This window comes from Chiloscyllium plagiosum, chromosome 10, assembly GCF_004010195.1.
Source record: "Chiloscyllium plagiosum isolate BGI_BamShark_2017 chromosome 10, ASM401019v2, whole genome shotgun sequence".
NCBI lineage: Eukaryota > Metazoa > Chordata > Chondrichthyes > Orectolobiformes > Hemiscylliidae > Chiloscyllium > Chiloscyllium plagiosum.
Window position 1 is genome coordinate 42,676,731 of NC_057719.1, and position 25,557 is coordinate 42,702,287.

At 38.7% G+C, this 25,557-nt stretch overlaps 1 protein-coding gene across 7 annotated transcripts in view; it reads left to right on the top strand.

Moving 5' to 3' along the window:
• The window catches only part of LOC122553571 (centrosomal protein of 170 kDa protein B-like), a 97,754-nt gene that overhangs the window by 16,026 nt on the left and 56,171 nt on the right, over positions 1 to 25,557 (top strand). For all 7 annotated transcript variants that reach the window (XM_043697582.1, XM_043697580.1, XM_043697585.1 and 4 more), the window contains exons 5-7: positions 3,692 to 3,750; positions 3,833 to 3,983; positions 16,511 to 16,627. In XM_043697582.1, the coding sequence (XP_043553517.1) occupies positions 3,692 to 3,750; positions 3,833 to 3,983; positions 16,511 to 16,627 (327 nt within the window). The remainder of the gene's footprint in view (positions 1 to 3,691; positions 3,751 to 3,832; positions 3,984 to 16,510; positions 16,628 to 25,557) is intronic.

A 25,557-nucleotide genomic window follows, 5' to 3' on the forward strand; every position in this document is an offset into this window, starting at 1 on the left:
TACGTGTATGGAATGAGCTGCCAGAGGAAGTGGTGGAGGCTGGTACAATTGCAACATTTAAGAGGCATTTGGATGGGTATCTGAATAGGAAGGGTTTGGAGGAATATGGGCTGGGTGTTGGCAGGTGGGACTAGATTGGGTAGGGATATCTGTTCGGCATGGACAGGTTAGACCGAAGGGTCTGTTTCCATGCTGTATATCTTTATGACTCTAGTGCTTGGCTGCAGTATAGATGCAAATAGGGTGTATAATCAGATGCCATGCAAATCAATAGAGGTTCTATGACCCGCTGCAAGGGATTGCTCTGACTCAATGGAGTCACTAAAATAAAAATAAAGAACTGTGGCTGCTGGAGATCTGAAACTGCTGGAGGTCCCTCTGGCAAAGAATCTGGAAGTGTTGACTCTTTTGCTGTCTATGGATGCTGCCAGTTTTGCTGAGTTTCTCCAGCACACTCTTTTTGTCTGTGCAGCCACAAATTTTCGATTTGTACAGAAGCTAGCAAACCTTTTTTTTATAAACATCATAACCCTATGTTTATGAGAGAAGTTTGGAATATATGCCTTTTTGAAGACTTTAAGGTGAGTAATTGAAATCTTCAAACTTTTGACGGGAAATAACAAAATTGCTGAGGAAATTCCTTCAATGCAGACGGGTTTGCTTGTTCATGTTGCAAATGCTGGTGACAGTTACAGGTTTGTAGGAGCAATGAGCTATTATTCATCTTGAATTGTGTCAGTGAGGTATAGCTTTCAAATACAAATGCATGATTTATGTGGCTTCAGGAAGCAATAAGGAAATGTATTTCATGTGATTGAGCTCTGATAGTGTTGGATAGTGATTGCTCACAGGAAGTGACAAAGTCCAGAGATTAAATTTGTTTAAATAAATATTTCTTCAACAACAGCCTGGTCAGAATCCTATGACTGCAGTATAATGTTCCAGCTGCAATTTCAGTTGTTGCTTAAGAGTGGCAAAATATTGTGTATTCTTTTGGATTTGCATCTAAAATGATTTTGCCACCCATTTGTATTTATAATCTACAAGTTCATGTCTTAGCTTTACAGTTTGTTTCTCATTTCTCTGGCTCACAAAACAATGTGAAAAAACTTGGCGTAAAGAAATATAAGAACATTATTCTTTACAACTCCTCTCAACAAAGATTTTTCTGTCCGCTCAATGCAGTCATCGAGATGTACAACATGGAAACAGATCATTCAGTCTAACTCGTCCATGCCGACCAGATATCCCAACCCAATCTAGTCCCACCTGCCAGCACCCGGCCCACATCCCTCCAAACCCTTCCTATTCATATACCCATCCAGATGCCTTTTCAATGTTGCAGTTGTACAAGCCTCCACCACATCCTCTGGCAGCTCATTCCATACATGTACCACCCTCTGTGTGAAAAAGTTGCCCCTTAGGTCTCTTTTCCCCTCTCACCTAAACAATGCCTTCTAGTTCTAGACTCCCCCACCCTAGGAGAAAGACTTTGTCTATTTATCCTATCCATGCCCCTCATGATTTTGTAAACCTCTATAAGGTCACCCCTCAACCTCTGACGCTTCAGGGAAATCGGCCCTAGCCTAGTCAACCTCTCCATATGGCTCAAATTCTCCAACCCTGGCAACATCCTTGTAAATCTTTTCTGAACCCTTTCAAGTTTCACAACATCTTTCTGATAGGAAGGAAACCAGAATTGCATGCCATATTCCAACAGTGGCATAACCAGTGTCCTGTACAGCTGCAACATGATCTCCCAACTCTTGCACTCAATACAGTGGAACCTCGATTATCCGAACGTGATGGGCGGGCACTATTTCATTCAGATAATCGATTATTCTGTTAATCGATTAAAGCCTTTTCTCTGGGGCTCGGAGTTTTTAAAGTCTACTCACCGTTTAGGAGGTCAGGCAGCATGACAGCATGCGAGACCCCGTCTGACACTGCCCCCAATGCCGTCCAACACCACTCCCATGCCCTTGTGCAACATCCCCACCCGAAACCCCATCTGACACCGCTGGCCTCCCAATCCCGTACACACCCGCCCCCTCTCAGGGGCAGCTGGACTGAACACCAGCAACAGGACCTTTATGGGGTAAGCCTCCAAATAATGCACACGCGCACACGCACACACATACAGATGCAGCCACAGCCACACACACATCCTTTTACTGCAACTTTTTGACAGGTTCCACGTTCGCCCTATACAGGACAATGTTGGAGAGACTATTTAGGGAAGGGGGGTTTAGGGTACACCTCTCTGTGGAACTCCAGGGAAAGTGTGGGGAGAGAGAGAGGGCGGGAGGTCAGTCATTTGGAGACGGTGCTTCTTTAATCCCTGTAAAAAAAAACATGATCAGTGCTGGAAACACGTCTTTGATGTAATGTTTCCATCGAGTTCTCGAGTTCTCCTTCGGATAATTGAGGTTCCTCTGTACTCTGATCAACAAAGGAAAGCATACCAAATGCCGCCTTCACTATCCTGTCTACCTGTGTCTCCACTTTCAAGGAGCTATGAACCTGGACTCCAAGGCCTCTTTGTTCAGCATCACTCCCCAGGACCATACCATTAAGTGTATAAGTCCTGCTAAGATTTGCTTTCCCAAAGTGTAGCACCTCACATTTACCTAAATTAAACTCCATCTACCACTTCTCAGCCCATTGGCCCATCTGATCAAGATCCCGTTGTAATCTGAGGTCACCTTCATCGCTGTCCGCTACACCTCCAATTTTGGTGTCATCTGCAAACTTACTAACTATATCTCATGCTCACATCCAAATTATTTATATAAATGATGAAAAGTAGTGGATCCAACACCGATCCTTGTGATACTCCACTGGTCACAGGCCTCTAGTCTGAAAAACAACCCTCCACAACCACCCTCCGTCTTCTACCTTTGAGCCAGTTTTGTATCCAAATGGCTAATTCTCCCTGTATTTCATGAGGTCTAACCTTACTAATCAGTCTCCCATGGGGAATCTTGTCGAATGTCTTACTGAAGTCCATATAGATCATTTTAGATTAATTTCAGAAATTAATTTTCTGCTGAAATGTCATCATTTTGAATTTTTGGAAATGCTTTAAAATGAATTAAAAGAAAACTTCATTGGCAATAATGCCACATATGCATCAGGTATGTTTTTTACATGTTTATTTCTCTTAATCCACTCTCCTTTCTTCTCTTTATCGTATCTATATTTCTGTCTCTCGTTTGCCCTGTTTCTTTCTCTGTCTTTCACACTTATATTGTTGTACTTCCAAAGATAAATCATTGTGTTTACTTAACAAATTCAAGGTCTCAGATCTGATATTGACATTGCTATGCTGTTATCATATTGATCTGTGATATCAGTGTCGTGCAGTCTCAGTGGTGAGTGTAACTGTAATTAGTGTCAGTTGCTAATTTGTGGGGATTTATGGTCCATTCTATTATTTTGCCCTGGGAAACCAGGAAGATGAGTCTTCAAGGACTATTGTACTGTTGCTTGGAGAATAGTCATATCCATATTACAGATATACATTTCAAAGTGTTCAGTGTTGAATTGACTCAACAGAGACCCCAGATTGGGGAGTGTGCTTGTATAATTATTGGCTATTAGGAGCTCTATTTAATCAGTTTAATTATGTTTTAATTGAGCCTAGTATTGACAAGTTCACATTATTTGGCTTTCTTAACAAAATCTTCAAATCCTAATATGTATATGTTGGAAAAAAGTGTACATACAGTTCCTGAAGAGGCCCTAAAGGTAAGTGGAACACCATTATCGTTAATTTTCAGAAAATTGTCAGAAATGCTGCCTCACCTTGTGTTTTGTTGTGCTTTGTCAGCATGAAAAATACACCAGTCAGTTTCAAATATGTTTGAAAGCTGCAGAAGATAAGAAGATGGAGCAGTCTGACTTGGGCCATGATCAGTCAAGTACAAAATTAGAGGGCCACAAACAAAATCTTGAAAAGGTTGAAAAGAAAGGAACTACAGGTATTTGTTACATTTTGATAATATATTGTAATTTGGGATTTGTGATACTACATAATGGTTGCTCCATTAGATTAGATTCCCTGCAGTATGGAAACAGGCCATTTGGCCCAACAAGTCTACATCGACCCTCCAAAGAGTAACCTGTCCAGATCCATTCCCTACCCTATATTTACCCCGACTGTGGGCAATTTAGCATGGCCAATTCACCTGAACTGGACATCTTTGGATTGTGGGAGGAAACTGAAGCACCTGGAGGAAACCCATGCAGACACTGGGAGAATGTGCCAGCTCCACATAGACAGTGTCCCGAGGTGGGAATCGAACCACTCCCCTGCGCTGTGAGGCAGTACAGGAAAACTACATGTATTAGCTTCAATATTACTTAGTGGGTCACAGTGTAATGTCTCAAAACCCATTGAGAACAATATCAGGTTTTATCAACAGACATTCAATTTTAAGTGTTGAAATGTGCCTGATATGGCTATAAGTGGAATTGTCATTGTTATTTATAATGTTAAAGGGCGGGTCATATAACAGTGGCTGCGAAACCCATCCTGGGATTGTAGTTGAATCTTAAAAGTTAAAGAATATGTTACCAATTCACTGGATGGCAGTGCAGAACAGAGCTTTGTTTAACTCTTGATGGCTTTAAGAATGCAGCCTCTTTAAACCTCTGTATATTCTGTAATGAGGAAAGACTCAGTGCCAGTATACAATATGTCCTCAACTTTCCATTCCTAAAATTCTTTTCTGTGCTTCTCTACTGTAGAAATCACCCCACTTGCCCCAGTTCACCACGCACCCACCACTGCAACTAACTCCCCCAACCACTTCCATTCTTGCGTTTTGTACTATAAGTAATACATTAACTGGAGTAACAATAGAATCAAGACTCCTCAGTCATGAAGCAATAAAATATGTACACACCTTTTTCATGTTGCTTTTGTAATTTTGATGTAATTCTGTACAACCATTTTGCACATTCATTCGATATTAACATTGATGCAATGTAAATTGGAAAATATGACACTTGAAGCCAATTCATATCCAGAACCACTTCCGCTAGGAACAGTTTTGTAGCATAAATTGGGTGCAAGCAACAGTCTTGTTTACAGCCTATGTTCTGCAGTATGTGTCTCTATGATATATGTGATATCTCATTTATATTGCAGCTGTATTTGAATGAAGGGAACATTCTAGTCTCAGTCAAACTAAGCACTGAGTCAACCTGTACATGCTAAACATCAATTTTAATATTGAACGTCTCCAAGCAGTGGCCAGAATGGCCTCCAGAGCAACTGGTCCACAGTTGTTTGACCACCAAAGCAATCCTACCATAGCAACATTAGTTCCTCAGCATAAGCTAAAGCTGTACCATGTTTTCTTTCCTTCTCTGAATGGTTTCTACTTTGGTGTTTTCAGCAGAGATTCATTGATCAGTCTTGATCTTCCATTTACAAAAATTCATTTTGTTGAGAAAGGCAAGCACTTGTATACACTAATAAGTTTTTCATTTTCATTACTTAAACTAAAGCTATCCATTCACCATACTTTGACTGATTCATTTAGTTAAATGCCACATTTGTGTGCTATTTGTTTCTTGTTTGTTGCTTACTGTACACCAAAAGCGTATGAAGTGTTTGTTAAAAAGTATACATTAGCAATAATTTCCATAGATAATATTTTCTCTGCACTATAATTAATGGAAAACCTGCTTTTTTTTCAAAATTAATATTCTACTGGATGTCTATCACCATTTAACTTGGTCACCTTTGTGCTAAAAGTGGTCATTGACATTTGACCTTCTGTGGAAAGGAATATCTGGTTCCTAAATACATTTTATCTACTTCCTGACAGCATTGCAAGGAATGCAGTAACACTTGAAAAAATGTGTTTGAGTAAATAATATTTGAAAAAGCAGATTGGAGAGCTTAATTATCTGGGGGTTTGTAATGTCCTTGCTGCTGTGGACTGTAGCACACGTCTGAAGATTAGAGTATAAAGGCAGCACTGTTCTGACTGGTTTTAATTTTAACATGTAGGAGTGAGACTTGGAGTTGCAGAGCTAGTCATTCTGACTAAACTAATAGTTTAGCTTTCCCTCCTATAACAGATACTTGTGTTTCACAGTGAGACAGTAAAATTAACAAAATAATTTTAACCTTGTACCTATTTTACTACTTTTAACTCTCTGAAGTATTCTTCCTATTAGGTTTCAGATCACTCAACATATTTTTTGATTTTGATTAATTTTTGCTTTCTTATGCCTCACTACAGTGCATGTTAGATAAATATGAAATGATAGTATGAAATATTGGCCATTGTTCCTTGACTTTTTCTCACCCCTGCTGTAGGGACGATGTGGTTAAACCTGAAAAGGTTCAGAAAAGATTGACAAAGGTGTTGCCAAGGTTTGAGGATTTGAGCTATAGTGAGAGGCTGAATAGGTGGGGGCTGTTTTCCCTGGAGTGGTGGAGGCTGAGGGGTGACCTTATAGAGGCTTATAAAATCATGAGGGGCATGGAGAGGGTAAATAGTCAAGGTCTATTCCCCAGAGTAGGGAAGTCCAAAATTAGAGGGCATATGTTTAAGATGAGAGGAGAAAAATTTAAAAGGGTCCTAAGGGGCCAAGTTACACCTGATGATGAGTTTCATTTTCATCAAATTTTTCTGGGCAACATAGAGGCTAGAGGAAGGTCAGTGACAGCAACTGGAAGATGAGAAGTAACAATAATGTCTGAGAAATGGTGGACAGCAGTAATATTTGGCAGATAGTATTGAATGATTGAGTACCTTGAACATGAAGAAAGGGAGACTTGCATTGTCATTCTATAGAGGAACATAACATGGACTTTAACAGACTACATCAGTTCTCTTGCCAATCCCGTGTTATAAGAAAATTGCGTAATAGCGGCACCATTTAAACTAATGGGGCTGGAGTTGCATTATAACCAATACACACTTTAAAAATTCAAACTTTAGAAACAGTTTGTCAATCGTAGCGAATTTGTGTTAACGAAATGCATGTTATAACTGAACAACTTAAATAATAATTGCAGATTCTACATTCAGTGCTCAGACTTAAGTTGTTGGATTTTGCTGTGGTGCTACATATAGATAGGACTGTGTTCTGCACAGGCATGTAGTTCTTAGAGAAAAAAATACACTTGTTGCATCAACAATCCACTGCTTTAAACAAAAAAAAAAGTGAAGCAGTCACTTCCAGACAGTGTTGTAGCACAAATGAGATATTCCACGGTCCCACAAAGGATGGAGAACTCAATGATTGTAACCTTTTCAGATCATTCAGTTACTGGATACTGGCATCAATACAGGTTGTTCTGCTATAACATGACAGTTGCGTTCCTCTGCAACCTTGTGCAGTAGAAAATTTTACAATGAAAACACACTTAAAAAAACACACTGTGGAAGATCACTAATAGAAACTCACTATACCTATTCAGTAGGAAGTTTGCATTATCCAAATGATGTCCACAATTCGTCAGTCTCGTTATAGCCAATTCGCGCTGACAAAACAGGCATTATAGCAGAATGGCCTGTACCACAGAGGGAATGAGGACAAAACCAATTTTAATAGGTATAAGACATCACAGCAGATAACAGGATTAGATGAGTCAAACTCAAGAATGTCCAGGGAACAGTTAAGATATGACTCAAACATCATATTGAAATGAACAGCCAAAAGCTGAACAGTGGGGTAGTCTGAGGAAACTGAACTGATCACAGAAGCTTTAACTTGATTAATTAATACATTAGTCTTAGATTCAATTAATTGCACTGCGTTAGATAATGGTTCTGCCTCGATAGTGTATGGAACAGGTTAAAATGTTATTAGATCCTTACTACTAAGTGAATCTAAAATAATGTGAGGAAGTATAAATGTTTTATTTGTTTCAGAGCCAGGGATAATAATACATCAAGGTCACCAGAAATAATGGTGATTCTATGCAAAATCGCAGATGTCTCTCTGGTGAGAGACATAATCTTGCAAAACAGGCTTGTCTTAAGATACGTATAAACTGCACCTGGAAAATGGTAAAACGACTGCTCTTGAAAAGTTGGTGGATTTGCAGTTTACCAAATAAAAGCACAATTGCTTCCCCATAACTAAGCCTAACATTCCTATTCAGAATTTTAGAGTTGTTAAAATCATAAAGAGAAAGGCACAGTACAGGACTATCATGTGTAAGCCCAACTATTTAGATCAGGCACCTGATCAACATACTTAAAAGTAGGGGCAGGTGAATGGAAGGATGTGACTATTGTAGTGACAGCAATGAAAACTAGACAGCTTCAAATACTTGCTAAGTGTCCAAGATGGGGGACAACAAGCAAGACAGTACATCCCACTCACCACAGATACTGCATCCAGACAGCTTCCATCACTACATCCCACTCATTTAAGTCCCAATGTTTCAATCTGTCACTCACTATTTCAAAATTCCCTCTGTCAATATTCTCTCTCTCCTTAGTCACTACATCTCGCTCCCTCCGGGAAAGAAATTCTCATTCGTGACGTCCCCCTCACGGCAGTCACTACATCCCTCTTCATTCAATCACCATCCTACTTTCGTCAGTCACTGCATCTAATTGCCCTTACGTACTGCATTCCTCCCCCAGCTAATACATCTTCTTCCCTCTCTCCCAGTCTCTGAAGTCCTTCTGCTTGTTGAACGGGTAACTGTTTTTCTGCAGACGCACACATGGCTCTTCTGTGATCAATAGCCTGTCTCTGAGATAGTGGATGTCACTTGTATTGCAGAATTTGACTATTCTTCGATCTTTGAGTGAAAATTTCACCATTGTCTTTCACTACTTTATCATTTGCTTACTAAATAACATGGAGAGGCAGGGGTCCTAAATCCAATATGGCTGGAGATGGGGAGTGCAGGTCAGCACAGACGATGTAGGACACAGTTTGGGTCGCTCCTTGAGAATGTAGTAAATTTATATATTTTGGTTTCTTAAATTTGGTCTAAACGTGTTCTCTACACTTTGGCTTTTTTTCTGAAGCACGACCCATTTTTACCTGTATCCTTTCAATGGCAACTTCTTAAACAAAATTTGAGTCAGCCAAGTCTTGTCATGCCAGGCTGTGCCATTCACCTGAGCCCGAGTCTCCAGAGAGACCGAATACTAATGAAGCCATGCTATGTAGCATTAAGGACACGATGAATGATATGCAGGCCAAAATCATTACCAGGTTTGATTCCATAGTTTCAGAGATGGTTAAAAAGGAGGTAACAAGTTTTGTACTTTCAAACCCGAGAAGGCACCATGTGTGGTGACATTGTACGCTTTTCACAGTATTTAAGTACACATGACAACAAAGCTTAAATCAAGAGGGAAATGTTCTCTAGTTAGGACTTGAAGGACCAAAATGAAATAAATGGCTTGTGAGATTCAGAGTGAGTTTGGGAATTGATCAGTAGTGTTTCAATTCAAAAGTAACCAAGAGTTTTGATGGTTGCATATTTGTGGGCATGGCCAGGGACTGAAACCTTGGGCTCTCTGCTGGGTCAGGTCCACCCCAACCCTTCATCCTGAGTCTATGGCTGTGTGCGTGCCCTGATGTACCCTCATGTACCAACCCAGACCAGTCTGTGTGTGGAGAAATTAAGGTTGATCCATACAAAAGCTGCATGTTGGCATGGAGAAAAATTTCGGAGAGAATTGTTTTTAAAAACACCTAGAGGCAGGCATTACCGCAGGAAGCTGTGGAAATTAAACAAATGCATTTATAGATTGATCAATCAAGGATATGATATCTGTCTTACTAAAGGTAGGCTACACTCAATGAGGAGTAGATCCAGCAACATTCTGGTGCTACTGAAAAGGAAAATATGATGCATGGCGATGAATTTCCATGGAATGGTTCTACGAGATTTAAATAATTTGTTATGCATAAGACTAAATGAAAACTAATGACTGGATTCCTGGCTTCAGGACCCTTTAAATATGTAGATTCCGGCATTAAGCAGAATAAGTCTACAGTAATCTTGAATTAACAAACTTTTCTAGAAAGCATCATTCATATGCTGAACAATCATACTGGATCATTACACAAAAATAATCTTGCATCTAAAGAAGAAATAGAGCTGTTAAGATGAGTAGACAACTGAGTTGACTATATATTAGAACTAGCATTTGACCTTGTCTGAATGCAATGGAACCAAGTTCAATGATGAAATATGCTATTGTTGAAAATGGCCAATGATACATTCAAAAAATAATTATGGATAAATATGCACTCAATTTCCAGCACTGGGTTCAACTGAAGAACACAAAATTAATCATTTTAGTGACATTACTTGCACCAAATTTCTGGAATAGTACAACTTGTTTTTGTAATATTCTTGATGGGTGAAAATGGAAAATATTGGTTCTTGTCCTGGGAAGCTAAAGAAGTGAAAAAAGGTACTTCAGCTGTGAAAAATATTGGCTCTTGTAGAAGCAATATATTTGGGATTTTACTTGCTAAACATTTTAAGAGAAATTTTATAAAAGGGACATTCTGAGAATAGTTTGGCCATTGATATTACATAATTAATTCTTCCCTGTAGGATAACATACATTCAATAAAACGTGACTGAATAAATGTTGAAGAGTGACTTTGCTAGTGTAAAAGAGATGCTAGAAAGAATAGCAAAGCAATCTCCAAGATCAAATGGGAGATACAAACAATTGATAGTCAGATTGCTTTACAATTGGAATGCTTGCACAAAAGCACTACCTGTAAATTCTAAGAATTGTCTTGTATTCTGATATAGTATAACAAATATGGAAAGAATCCTTTTCCCTTGACATTTGCTTTGAAATATTGTTTACTGTAACATTTTGATTTAGGAAGGGGGGTCTGTTAAATGTTATGTCAATGTGATTATTAATAATTAAGGATATACAAATGGAGGGCACTGATTGATTAAGCTCGTACAGCAACCTTTCAATTAGTCTAGGATATCCATGTGGTGCCAGTGAACTGGAGGTTTGCAAATCATACCCACTAATCAAAAAAAACAGATAAATCTGGTAGTTATATGTCAATAAGTATTACGAAAACTACTATAGACCACAGTAAAGAGCAAACCAATTCTGATTTGGAGAAAACCAGATTAGCCAGGGACAGTTAGCACAGATTTGTTGATTGCAAATTGTTCTTGGCTAATTTAATTTCATCCCTCGATGAAGTAACCAAGAGGGTTGAAGGTAATGAGTGGATGTTCCATGAACTTGTATTAAAAATAAATAACAGATGTATTTGGAAAATAAATACAGTTCACCAATTTACACACAGTAATCTTTCACAAACAGCTGTATAGCATAAATTGGTTTTCTGATGTTAATTAAGAAATAAATATATTGGCCAAGACAATGGGGACATCTTTGACCATCTACAGAATAGCATCATGGAATCTCTTACATTCATCTGAGATGTAAAGGGCCCTGGTTTAATATCTCAACTGAAAGACAGCAGCTCTGACATGATGATACTAAGGAGTGCCACTCTAAATGTCAGGCAAGCTTGAAAGGTCATGCTCTAGAGTAAAACTCGGACACCTAACCTGCTGATTCATAGGCAACAACATAACCACATTACATCGAGAAACCATATTACATCGACCTGGACCCAATATACCGGCCACTGCAGCGGACAGCTGGAACTGACAACCGGAAGCAGCAGAGACAAACCAATGTAAATGCCGGAGGAAACGTCACAGAAGCGCTTCACAGGAGGCTCCCAAGCACTGAGGATGTCACCTAGACCGGGGACGAAAGGTCTGCAACACAAATTCCCAGCTCGGCGAACAGAACCACAACATTGAGAAAGCCTCAGAGCTGGCACTATTTACATCTGATTCTAACTTGCACTGACCTTCACTAGACAGAATTCTTGATCCTAATTCTAATGAAAGACTGTTGGCCTTAACTGTCAACTCTGTTGCCCTCCCCACTTGCCTTCTGACTTACTGAGTATAAGATGTAGTAGCAAAATAGACCAGACAACCCACTGAATCTAAACATTTACTGAGATCATGGTTGATCTGATGATTCTAAACTCCATTTTCCTGCCTTTTCTCTATAATGCTTGATCCTTTACTGATTAAAAATCTGTCTATTTCAACCTTGAGATAGCTTAAGATAGGAAACCTGCCTTTAATTTAAAAAAATTCCACAGATTCTCTATTCAGAGGAAAACAAAACATTCTACATCCTGAATTAAATCTGCAACTCCTACACTCTCTCACAAGGAGGAGCAGCCAACCTTTTCAACTTCACCTCATAAGACAGACCCTTCATATGGGGTATAAGCCTAGTAAATCATCTCTGGACTACTTTCAATGCCAGTATCTCTTCCTTTAGATAACGGGATAAAATCTGTTCACGGTATTCCAGCTCTGGTCTGACTAGTACTATTCCAGCTCTGGTCTAACATAGTGTTATCAAAACCTCTCTATTTTATTCTCTATTCCCTTTCAAAGTAAAGGCCAACATTCCACTTGCCTTCCCTATTACTTCTTATGGACTTCTATATCACTCTGCTTTGTCATCTTCTGCAGTCTTTCTCCAGCTAACTAATATTCAGCTCCTCTATTCTTCTTGCCAAAGTTCACGACCATACATTTTCACACATTATATTCCAACTGTCAAACTTTCGTCCACCCAATTAACATACTAATATCTCTATGTAAGTTGGTTATAACCCTCTCATAACCTGCCTCTGTCTTCTATTATTTAGCCAATGCGCTATCTATGCTAGCATAACACCTCCAACATGGGCTCTTATGTTATTAAGTAGCCTAATGTGTGACACCTTATCAAATGCTTTCTGAAAATCCATATATGTTCCCCTTTATTTATCCTGCTTGTTACCTTTTCAAAGAATTCTAATAAATCTGTCAGACATGGTTTCCCCTTCATGAAGCCACCCACTGGCTCTGTTGATCATGTTATGTATTTCTAAATGCTCTCTCTTTATATCCTTTATAACTGAGTCGGACATTTTCCCAGTAACAGACAATGAATTAACCATGAGCCAGTTTTTTTGCTTTGGCTGCTTTTCTTTTCAAATAATGTTACATTGGCAGGTTTATAATCCTCTGGGACTCTTCCAGAATCTAAGGATTCTTGGAAAATTGCTACTAGTGCAATTATTATCTGGGTAGCACAATGGCTCAGTGAATAACACTACTGCTTCATAGTGCCAGTGACCTGGATTAAATTCCACTCTGAGGCGACTGTCTGCGTGGAGTTTGCATGTTCTCCCTGTGTCTGTGAGGATTTCGTCCAGGTGCTCTGGTTTCCCCTCTCAGTCGAAAGGTGTGCAGGTTAGGCAGATTGGCCATACTACGTTGCCCCATAGTATCCTGGATGTGCAAACTAGGTGGTTTAGCCATGGGAAATGCGGGATTACAAGGATAGGGTAAACTATTGGATGTGGGTCACATGCTCTTCCAAGGGTCGGATTCAATGAGCCTAATACTCCCATACTTTAGGGATTCTATGCTCTATAGTTCTTTTAATATCCTATGATGCATTCCTGAGCTGAAAATGTGTTGCTGGAAAAGCGCAGCAGGTCAGGCAGCATCCAGGGAACAGGAGAATCGACGTTTCGGGCATGCCCAATGCATTCCATCAGGTCCAGGGGACTGGTCAATCTTTAGCCCCATTAGTTTCCCTAATAGTTTTTTTCTAGTTATAGTTAATATATGTATTTTACTGCTGGATTATTTAGTAATTTTAGAATGCTATTAGTGACTTCTTCTGTGAAGACTAATGCAAAGTACTTGTTCAAATCCTCTGCTATTTCCAGGTTTCTCAACCTCATTCTCTAAAACCATCTGCTCACTTTGGCTTCTCTCTTCCTATTTAATATATTTAAAGAAGCTCTTGCTGTCCAGTTTGATATTACTTGCACATTTACCTTAAACTTTGCCTTCTCCCCCTTAAGTATTTGCATGGTCATCTTTTGTTGGTTTTTAATATTTTCCCAATTCTCAGTCTTGCCTCTAATCTTTGCCACACTGTACATTTTTTTCTTCAATCTGACATATTAGGTTTATCCCCTTCCTAGAATCCATCCTCTCACTGGAATATGTCTTTGCTGTAAGCCATGAACTGTTTTTGAATGCATGTGATTATTCCTCAACATTGTTGTTCCGAAATTAGTTGCCCAGTCTATTCCAGCCAGTTCTGCCCACATTCCTTTATAATTACCCTTATTTTAGCATAGTGGTTTCTAACCCAAGTTCCACCTTCTCAAACTGAATGCTAAATTCCACTATGTTATGGTCACTGTTTCCTTGGGGATTTTTAAAATCTGACATCTGTTAAACCTGCCTCATTACGTTCACCAGATTCAAAAAAAATTGTCTGATCCCTCATTAAATCCAGAACATATTTTTCTAGGAAACTGTCCCAATATGCCCTTATGAATTTTTCTGACTATCCCAATCTACAAGAGGATTCAAGTCACTGGTGATTAACGTATTGCCTTTGTTACATGCCATCATTATCTTCTGATTCTTTTTCTGCCTCATCATACAGCTACTCTCAGGGGGCCTGTAGACTACTCCTACCAGTGACTTCTTGCAGGTTTGATTTTTTACCTCCACCCATATGGATTCTGCATTTTTCATTCCAAGATTATTTCTTACTAGCATATTTATTCCATCGCCTACCAACAATGCTATGTCACCACCCTTAAATTTCCGTGAATATTTAGTTCCCACTTTTGATCTAATATCTTCAGCATTTTTTGCTTCTAATCCCTTCTTCTGATTTTAAAACCCTGGGCAAAAACTTGCGTTTTTAAATTTAGAAAAAGGATGAAGACATTGCCTCAGCCATCACTCTTCATGAACATTGCAGTTTTGACTAGGCCATGCTAATACTCTGCTCCAGATAATATTAGTACCTTGTAGAAAAATAAATATCAATAAACTGACTCCACAATTCTGTGGCAAGGAAGTTTTCTATATCTGAGAAAGTACTTGCTCACCAGGATCCCTTTCAGTACAACAGTTTTATAAAGGATAGGTTGCACTAACATATTTGCAGAAATGATAATTTCCTACAGTTTTTTCCCCCAAGTTGACACTGATTTTTGCAGAACCTGAAATATTAACTTCACCCTTCTCTATACAGATGCTGTACACCCAATATTTTCCAATATTTTATGCTTTGATGTCATATTTCTAATATCTGCAGTTCCTTTTGTTTTTATATGTCATTTTGGAAAATGACTAGCAATATTATGAGAGTCATCGAGATGTACTACATGGAAACACACCCTTCAGTCCAACTAGTACATGTTGACCAATATCCTAAATTAATGTACTCCCATTTGCCAGTATTTGGCCCTTATTCCTCTAAATTCCTATTCATAAACCCATATGGATGGCTTTTGAATGCTGTAAATGCCTCCACCACTTCCTCTGGCAGTTTATTCCATACACGCACAATCCCAGATATTTCCTTTGCAGATGTGCCCAAATTTCTAAGTAATTTTATCAGACATAGAAATTGTTAAAAATGTACATCAGCTGTTTCAGAAAAATACTAACCTATTTCTCTTGTGCTCGGTGTATCTGTTTTGAAAGTATTGATTAGCTTTTCACTCTTTGCAACTGTCTCTCTTTTGGAATATAAATTATCCCATGGAACTTGTAACATTCATCAGATTCCAGGAAATCAAGAAAGACCTCTATAACTTTGTCCCTGAATTACATCATAAATTGTAACGCTGCATATTAAAATTGTGGTCCTTTTTCTTTGGGATAGCAGACTGATCATTTGATAATATAGCATATAACTAGCACATTTAGAAAACTAGAAGTTGGATAGACTGATTTGGATTGTGCAAACAGGCCTGGGAGTTTATAAAACTGGTGCTTTATGTCCGCATTCTTGCATAATAATCCTACTTTGTGCCAGTATACAGATGTGCAACACAAACACAGTAGTCCATCTAAGAAGGCATCTTATCCACATCACAAGACTAACCCAACTTTGCGTCGTGAAATGCTGTTTTTGGTACAAATTACCTTTTCTTTCATTATTTTAGCATGTCAATCTGACACTCCTTAAAAACTAAATTAGCCCAGAGGCAGTGACCAGATGGTTAGATACTAATTCTTGTCAAATCAAAGCATTTTGTGTCTTTTATCAGCTTTGTTTGAGATTAAATTTATAAGTCTTTGCCTATTGCAGGAGGGAAGTATAAAGAGATGTCATATGTTTAGCTGTCATTTGTGAATTTTGAGCTAAAATAGCAATTGCTTACTCATATACATCAATTCAAACATTCAAAATGTTATACTTTGGATACGTAGGCAGAATGTAGAGACAGGACAAATTTAAATCTAGTTAGAGATCCTGTTTAACCTTTAACAAATGGAAACATTAAAGATTTATTCAGTCTTAATTTTGATTAAGCTCTAATGATTTCTTACTTAGCCAACACTAGTGCATTTTACTTATGTGTTTTTGTTCTTTTATTGCCTTAGACAGTGCCACATTTAGACCCACTCCTCTATATGGCCAACCATCATGGTGGGGCGATGATGACGTGGATAACAAAGGAGAAAGTGATGAACCCAAAAAAACAGGAGATCCCAGCAATGGTACTTGACAGCTTTTCAGATTAAGTTAAATTAAACTTGTAACCTTCAGCTCTACAAAATTGCATCTGATTATTGAGGAAATGTTCATGATCTTAATGTTGAGTTTGTTATCAATTTGTGTCAGAAGAGGAGCCATCACATAAGTATCGTTACAGGAGCTATATGAGGGATGTTAAAAAGTAGACTGGCCTATTATGGCTGTTTTCAAATATGTTTTTTTTCACTTTTTTAATTTAAAATAAGTTTTAAGAAGACAGTACTATTTGGACCTTCAGACACTCAACAGCTTGTTTCACCTGAGAAATGCTCAGTCCGCCCCTTACATGTAAATTCACAGAAGTCGTCTTCTTCCTGTCTTAGCACAATCAATTCAGAGGTGCAATTTGGAGTTCTCCTCCTGCAATTCCTTCATTCCAGTCCAAGTGGTACTGTAAAAGATCTCATTCTTTTTCTTACCCCCACCTGCTCACAAAGGTTCTCTCTCTGTTTCATAATCTTTTAACAGGTGGGCCCTTTACACTGTTGTTATCTGTGCTGCCAGAAGTAGGAATTCCAGATCTGTTGAGAGATGAGTAGCTGTCAACACCATATAATCTCCTCCTGAAAGAAAGCAATAGTCAGATAAAGTCTTGTTGCTGGGAACCAGCATCAGAAAATTATCAAGCAGGAGAATTTTAACCATTTTTCAACTAGGTTCCATGCAGCATTGAGCTCACAAGTGACTTATGATTTGTATATTAGGATCCCAACTGATAATGATACAGGATAAGTCAGATCTCTGAATGAAACTTGGTTTAATAGATCTTCTGTTTAATTTCTGCAATTAATAAATGTATTGGTCAGCCACTGAAACATATTCACATTATGCTATAAATGTTCGTTAACAACAGAACATAACTTTGTTTTCTGTAACAAGGTTATGTTCTGTTGTTAACGAACATTTACAGCGTAGTGTGAATATGTTTATGGCTGACCAACATTTACTAATTGCAGGAATTAAACAAGTAGCTTTGTTTTCTTTATTTATTCTGTAACAAAGTTACTTATTGAAGACAGTTAAAAAGATCTTAGCACAAGCATCAAAACAGAGTTTCTACCTCTGTCAATCCCATCCATTACAGAGACTTGATTGAGAAATATCATTCCTGTCTCAACATTATAATCACAGCTATTATAGTGCCAAGGAGCAATTCAGCACAATGTGCCTGCCTCACTGTATTATCTAAAGCCAAGCTCCTACTTTTGCCCCAAAGTCCCTGCACATGATAACTATCCACATAACCATCCAATACCCTTTTGAATGCCTCAGTTGAACCTGGCTCTATCATATCTCCAGGCAGTACATTTCATCCCCTAGCAACCTGCTGTGTGAACAAGATTTTTTTCTCTCTCATCGCACTTACTTCATTTGCATGTCACTATAAATCTCTGCCCTCTCATTCTTCTTTGTTTTACAAGAGGAAACAGCTCCACTCTATGTACTCTGTCCAGCCTGGTCATGATTTTGAAAATCTGAATTAGATCTCTTCTCAGCCTATTCTCCAAGAAGAATATTTTCAATTTCTTCAATCTATCTTTAATACAGAAATTTCTCATTTCTGGACTTATTCTGTAAATTGTTCTTGCACTCCCTACGTTGGCATCTTTCCTCTGATATGGCATGTTCAAGTGAAAACAATACCCCATGTGCATTCTAACAAGTATTTTGTACGCATTCAACATCACCTCATTGCTTTTGTACTCTATGTTACATGTTGAGACCATGTCTTAAGATTCCTTTGAGTCCATTGATGTGGACCTAAACCTTTTCAGTTCTAAAAACTTGAAGATTGTTATTTACATGCTCCTGGTGTGGAAGCTCCACGGTTTAGAAACTACTACTGCTGAGGTGACTGGTTCCCTGGAATGATTTGATTCTCCTGCTGAGATAAATATTTCTACTTTCTGAATTCAATCTTGGTTCTTCTAAACTGAAAGCTGAAACCTTTTGTTCTGACCACGCTAATTACTGCAATGTGTTTATTCTGGGGCAGTTGGTAGTGTGCTGGTATTATCATTGGACTAGAAATCTAGAGCCCAGGCCAAACATTCCATGGATATGGGTTCAAATCTCACCAAGGCAGATGGTGAAGTTTAAATCAATGACACCCTAGAATGTAAGGCTTGCCCAATGTTGACCACATTGATAGCTGCTGTTATTGCTGTAAAAACCACTTGGTTCACAGATGTCCTTCAGGGAAGGAGATATACTGGCCCTGTCTGGTCTGGCCTACATGTGACACTAAATCCACAGCAATATGGTTGATTCTTAATTGCCCTCTGAAATGGCACTAGCAAACCACACGGTTAAAATGGCAATAAGTGCTGGCCAGACTGCAAAGTTCACATACCATGAAGAAATGTTTTACAAAAGCTGCCTGTCATAAATCCAATGGTATCGACGTATTATTGTCCATTAATACTACACTAGTTGTCCCGGGCACTCAACAGTGCTCTCTTGAAACTCATGTATTTTAGTCACAGGTCAAATGAATTTGAGATTTAAAAAAAAACCTTCAGAAAACAATCTAAAGCCATCTGTCTCTAAGTTTGAAATTCAAATCCAAAAGTATACTATAGATTATGCATCTTTCATCACAGTATTGTTTGTTACCCCCTGTATTTTGGACAGTATACAGAAATAAATAGATACCCCCTTTTTCATGTATTATCTTAGCTCCTAAAGATGTCATTTCCCCTCACCTTCTCTCCTCTCCCCATCCCCATACATTAATGCTATACATTTAGTAGGTGAATTTGGAAGCATACAGAAGCACATTTTTTCTTCAGTCACGTAATGTTTTTTCAAGCAGAGGGTTGTGCATGTATGGAATGAGCTGCCAGAAGAAGTGGTGGAGGCTGCTAAAATGTCAGCATTTAAAAGGCATCTGGATGGGTATATGAATAGGAAGAGTTTAGATGGATATGGCCAAGTGCTAGCAAATGGGACTAGGTTAGGTTAGGATATCTTGTCGGCATGGACAAGTTAGACCGAAGGTCTATTTCGGTGCTGTACATTTCTATGACTGTATGGTTACAGCACAGAATGAGGCCATTTGGCCCATTGTTATCTGCCTTGGTCTCCAAATGAGCAGTTCACTTAATTCCAGACTGTTACTTTTCTCCCCCTTAATCTTGTATATTCTTCCTTTTCAGGTAACAGTCTAGTTTTCTTTGCATGCTTTGGTTGAAACAGCCTCCATCATATTGTCAGGCCAAGCATTCCAGACATTAACCACTCCTGCATGAAAAATGTTTTCTTCATTTTGCCCTTGTTTCTTTGTCTGAGCTCTTTAAACCTGTGCCTTGTTCTTAGTTCTTTCATGAATGGACGCCACGACTGGGAGGTGCCGGTGTTGGACTGGGATGGACAAAGTTAAAAATCACACACCATGTTATAGTCCATCAGGTTATAAACCTGTTGGACTGTAACCTGATGTTGTGAGATTTTTAATGTCATGAATGGTCACAGATTTCCCCAAATTCACTCTGTCCAGGCTAGCCACCTCATGACTTTGACTACCTGTATCAAATTACCTCTAGGCCTTCTCTCTTCCAGAAAAACAGTCTGAACGTTTCCAAGCTACCTTCATAACTGAAGTTCTTCATTCTTGAAACGGTTCACCTAAATCCTTTCAGCACACTCTCACATGCCTTGGCAAACCTCCTAAAGTTTGGAGCGATGCCCAGAACTGGATGCATTACTTGAGCTGACACAGCACTTGTCTTGTACCAGCACAGCATAACCTCCTTGCTCTTGAACTCTATGCCTGTATTAATAAAGCCGAGGATACTGCATGCAAAATTTTGAATGCTATAGCACCATCTCTTTGACTTTCCATTCTAAAGATTGCCCTTGAATAACATCCTTTTCAGTTAATGGGTAAACTTGTGTACATTAAACAGAGTTTGGCCATCACCCTCTGTACTTATATAAACATGTGCAGTGTTCAAATCTGGTAAACATTTCTACTTGAGATCAATTGTACAGTGTATACTGTATACATGATTTAGAAACTTAGTTAGATTTTGTTTAGTTTTTTTAATATCTTCGCCTCCAAAGGAACTCGACCTGATAGCTGTGGATAACTAACATTGCAGCATTCATGGACTTAATCAATAGAGTGGTGTAACTGTCACTGTGACAAGCATAGCATTTAGTTTGTACACACCAAAAATAACTGAATGGAAATGAATGGCCAGATGTATTTTTGATGGTCAAAAGTCTTGCTGACCAGATACTTAGACAACATACTACTCAGCTTTCATTTGTGCCATTAAATCATTTGCATTCATCACATGAAAAATGCTTGTCCAAAGTACAGTAACTCTGGTAGCATTGACATTAGTACAAGAGTTGGACATAAGATCAGGAGTAGGTCATTCAGCCCCTCACGTCTGTTCCACCATTCAATAAGATCGTGATTGAACTGTAGCTTCACTCCAAATATCTGCCTTTAGCCCATATCCCTTAATACCTTTACTTAATGAAAGGTTATATGCATCAGATTTAAAATTAGGGATTAATCTGGCATCAGCTGCCATTTATTGAAGAGAATTCGAAACCTCCATTATCCTTTGTGTGTAGAAGTGCTTCCTAATGAGTCTCTTGAATGGTCTGGCCCTAAAGTTTAGATCAGTCACCCTAGTTGTAGAATCTCCAACCAGTGGGAATAATTTATCTTTATCTACCTTGTCTTTTCCTATTAATATCTTGATGATTCTCTTCAGATCATCCTTTAACGTTATAGATTTTTGAGAAAACAGACATAATTTGTATATTCTCTCCTCATAACCTGACTCCTGAAATCCAGATATCATTTTTGTAAATCTATATTGTATTCTCTCCAAGGTGTATATCCTTCCTGCAGTGTGGTGCTTAGATCTGCGCAGTACTCCAAGAGGGGTCGAACCAGGGTTTTGTACAGCTGCAGTTTTACTTCTGCATCCTTGTACTCCTGTCTGTTAATAAGAGGCCAGCATCCCATTAGCCACATTCATTATTTTTTGCACCTATTCATGGCATTTTAACTATCTATGCCCTGACCTCGCTATAGTTTTGAACATATGGAGGAAAATGGATAAGTGTAGGTTAGATGAGCTTCAGATTGGTTCCACAGGTCAGTGCAACATCGAGGGCCAGAGGGCCTGTACTGTTCTATCTAATGTATTTAACTTCATACCATGTAGAAAGTATCCACATCTATCCTATTTTCAAAATAGATACCCTCACTCTTGCTCACGTTGAACTCCATATGTTACAGTTCTACCCATTCAGTTGATATATCAATGTTCCTTTGCAATTTTATGCTATTGTCTGTACTGTCAACAATTCTGCTTAACTTTGAGTCATCAGCAAATTTGGCTGTTTGACTTTCTATGCCAATTTTCAAGTTGTTAATAGTTGAGGCCTGAACACCGATCCTTGTGCGGCACCACCACTGCATCCTGCCAATTTGAGTATGTACCCATTATCCCTATTTTCTGTCACCTACCACCCAATCAATTTCCAGGCCATTGTCAGTAATTTGCTTGCAATTCTGTGGGTTTTTCCATTAGTTAAGGGTCTCTTGTGGGACTTTCTCAAATGCTTTCTGGAAATCCACATACGTAATATCCATAAACATTACCCTGTCAACCAGCTTAGTCACTTCTCTAAAGTTCCATTAGGTTTTTCAGGCATGATTGATCTGTCATGAATCCATCTGGTTCTCCCTGATCAACTGAAAGTTTTTAAAGGCACTCACTTACCCCATTCTTGATGTTGACACCAACGATTTCACCACCGCAGACATTAGGCTAACTGGTTTGTAACTTCCTTGTTTTTCTCTTTTGCTCTTTTTTGAAAAGTAGAGTGACAGTGTTCGGAGGGACAACTCATGTATGGAGGCAATTCTGAAAGATTATAGTTAGGGCATGTGCAATATGCTCCCCTCCTTTAACATCCTTGGATCAAAACTGAGGATGGAACATTATCGTAGATTATTTGTTCAATTTCAGAATAAAACGTTAACCCATAAATTCTGCTTCAGAGGTGACTGTCACCAATGAACAAAGTTCCTAGTTTTGCAAACTGTATGGAAGTTTAGATTTGATCTGGTTTCCAAAGCTGAAGATGATCTTCACAGATTTACTATGCAGAATTGTATAAATTTAAATGCACCACATTGAATTTCTTTGACCATTCATTTCTAACAGCTTATCATGATTTCTACACAAGGCATCTCCTCCTTTCCCTGCACCTCTCTCCATCCCTTCAATGTTGTCACCTTTTGGATTTTCCTATGGTCTAGGTGCTCAAAAATGAGAAAGTCTGAATTTAATTCTTCCAATGATAAACATCTTCATGCAGCTCAGTGGACTTTTATTCTAATCCATCAAAAATAATTCGACTTTATGGTGTGTATAGACATGCCATTCAAGGTAGACATTGCCTAATAGACAGTTTTTTAAAAAAAAATCAGACTGTTTGGATGTTTTGTAATACACCTCTATGGCCAGTATATCCTGATGAGGGGCATGAATCGGACCTCCTGTCCGAAGGCTGGGGAAGCTATCACTCTAACATAAGACCCTACTGACAGTTTGTTGATTGTCTTTGTGGATCGAGAGGTCATTAAGCCCATTGAAATGCATACTTATTATTGTCAGTCAATTCTTGCTAAACAATGAATTATGACTGTCATTTTAATGTTGAGCAAACACTTTGTCTTCTATATACAAATCTAAAGTGCATGTAGTTAATTATATCATTTTGAGGGAGTTTAATGGATACACTTTATTATTCTTCTAATAAAAACTTTAGGTGTGCAATCTATATTTTTTTTAATGGGAACATTGTTTTTAAACAAATGTACTGAAAATTAATTTTTGATTGGTTGATGAGGCTTGCAAAATAATTCCTGATGAAGGGTTTTTGCCTAAAACGTTGATTTTCCTGCTCCTCGAATGCTGCCTGACCTGCTGTGCTTTTCCAGCACCACACTCTCGACCTAATCTCCAGCATCTGCAGTACTAAATTTCACCTTGCAAAATAATCATTATAATTTCACTAATTTGTATAAAAACTTTTATAGGGTGTTTATTTCTGGTTGATTATTTTTAAAATGTATGTTTAAAAATGTTTTGTTTGGAGTGGTTGTGGTTTCCTGTTATTTGAGTGGTTTTAGGGCTAGAAGTTATTTGTGGGTTTTCTTTCAAGCAAAAGAGGCAGTCAGCTGAATATACTTTTCTTAGAAAACTGTTGCTTTTTTTAGCTGTAATATGAAAAGAAAGTTATTTTCTATTTTAAATTATATTTAAAATCACTTTCATGCTAATAGTATCAAAAATATTTTAAGTTGCTAAAATATCATTTTGATACTTGACATTTGATATCCTAGTTACGTCTTCAATAGACGTATGACCAATTGGATGTACATGTGGAATTCCCTTTATTGGACAAGCATTTTAAATAGAATAATCCTACAAGAGTGGGGAATTTCAGAAACTTTAAGTGTCTAAGTATTTTGAAAAAGCACGGTCGAGGATTGCTAATAATACTAATGTAGACATGAGTTTAAATTGTTTTACGTCGATTGGAAAATTTGCATCAAACACTGAGACAACTAATTGTCGTACTGTTTGTATATATCTCTTCAAAAATAAATTCTCTTGGTACACCTGAATGAATGTTCAGCACTACTATTGCTGATGATCTGATCATATGTAAAGTTGGTGCTGTCTTTACAAGTTTTGGGCAGTGGATGGGAGGAAGAGCTTGAATATGATAATGATATGCAACTTGGGGACTTTGCATGTGGATGAGTGAAATTGGATAGGCATTTGATTGAAATAAACATAGAGGGCCACAGGGATAAGATGAGAGAGTGGTACTGATTGCATTGCTCTATAGAGAGATTGTCTCTTTGTGTCACAATCAAATCATGGACTCACTACCGTGTGGAAGCAGGCTATTTGGTCATCGAATCCATACCAACCCGCCAAAGACCGTCCCACCAAGACACACTCTTTACTCTATCCCTGTAACCCTGCATTTTCTATGGCTAATCCACCCAGCCTGCATGTCCCTGGATTTAGCATTACCGATTCTGGATCATGGGAGGAAACCAGAGCACCCAGAGGACTTTATGCAGACACGGGGAATGTGCAAACTCCACATAGACAGTCGTCCAAGGGTGGAATTGAACCCGGGTCCCTGGCGCTATGAGACAGCAGTGCTAACTATAGGATTCTTCTGAAATTACACTCCTGTGCTATGCACACGTCTAATCTTCATTTTATAAAAGAGGTATAGAAATACTGCAAACATTATTCAGAAAATATCATACCAGATCTGATGGGATATACTTATCAGGTAAAGCCAAACAGGCAGGGCTATTTTCTCTTTGTTTATGGGATTGGACCAAAACTAAGGCTCATTTATCTAAGGCAGTCCCCAATAAATTCAGTGGGAAAGTTAAGAGAAATTTAATTGAGGAATGGTTAGATTGTGGAGTAAGCCAACAGGAGAAAGTGAGGTCTGCAGATGCTGGAGATCAGAGCTGAAAATGTATTGCTGGAAAAGCGCAGCAGGTCAGGCAGCATCCAGGGAACAGGAGAATCGACATTTCGGGCCTAAGCCCTTCTTCAGGAATGCCAACAACCAACCCAACCACCCCGTGGCTCAACACTTCAACTCCCCCTTCCACTCCACCAAGGACATGCAGGTCCTTGGACTCCTCCATCGCCAGACCATAGCAACACGACGGCTGGAGGAAGAACGCCTCATCTTCCGCCTAGGAACCCTCCAACCACAAGGGATGAACTCAGATTTCTCCAGTTTCCTCATTTCCCCTCCCCCCACCTTGTCTCAGTCAAATCCCTCGAACTCAGCACCGCCTTCCTAACCT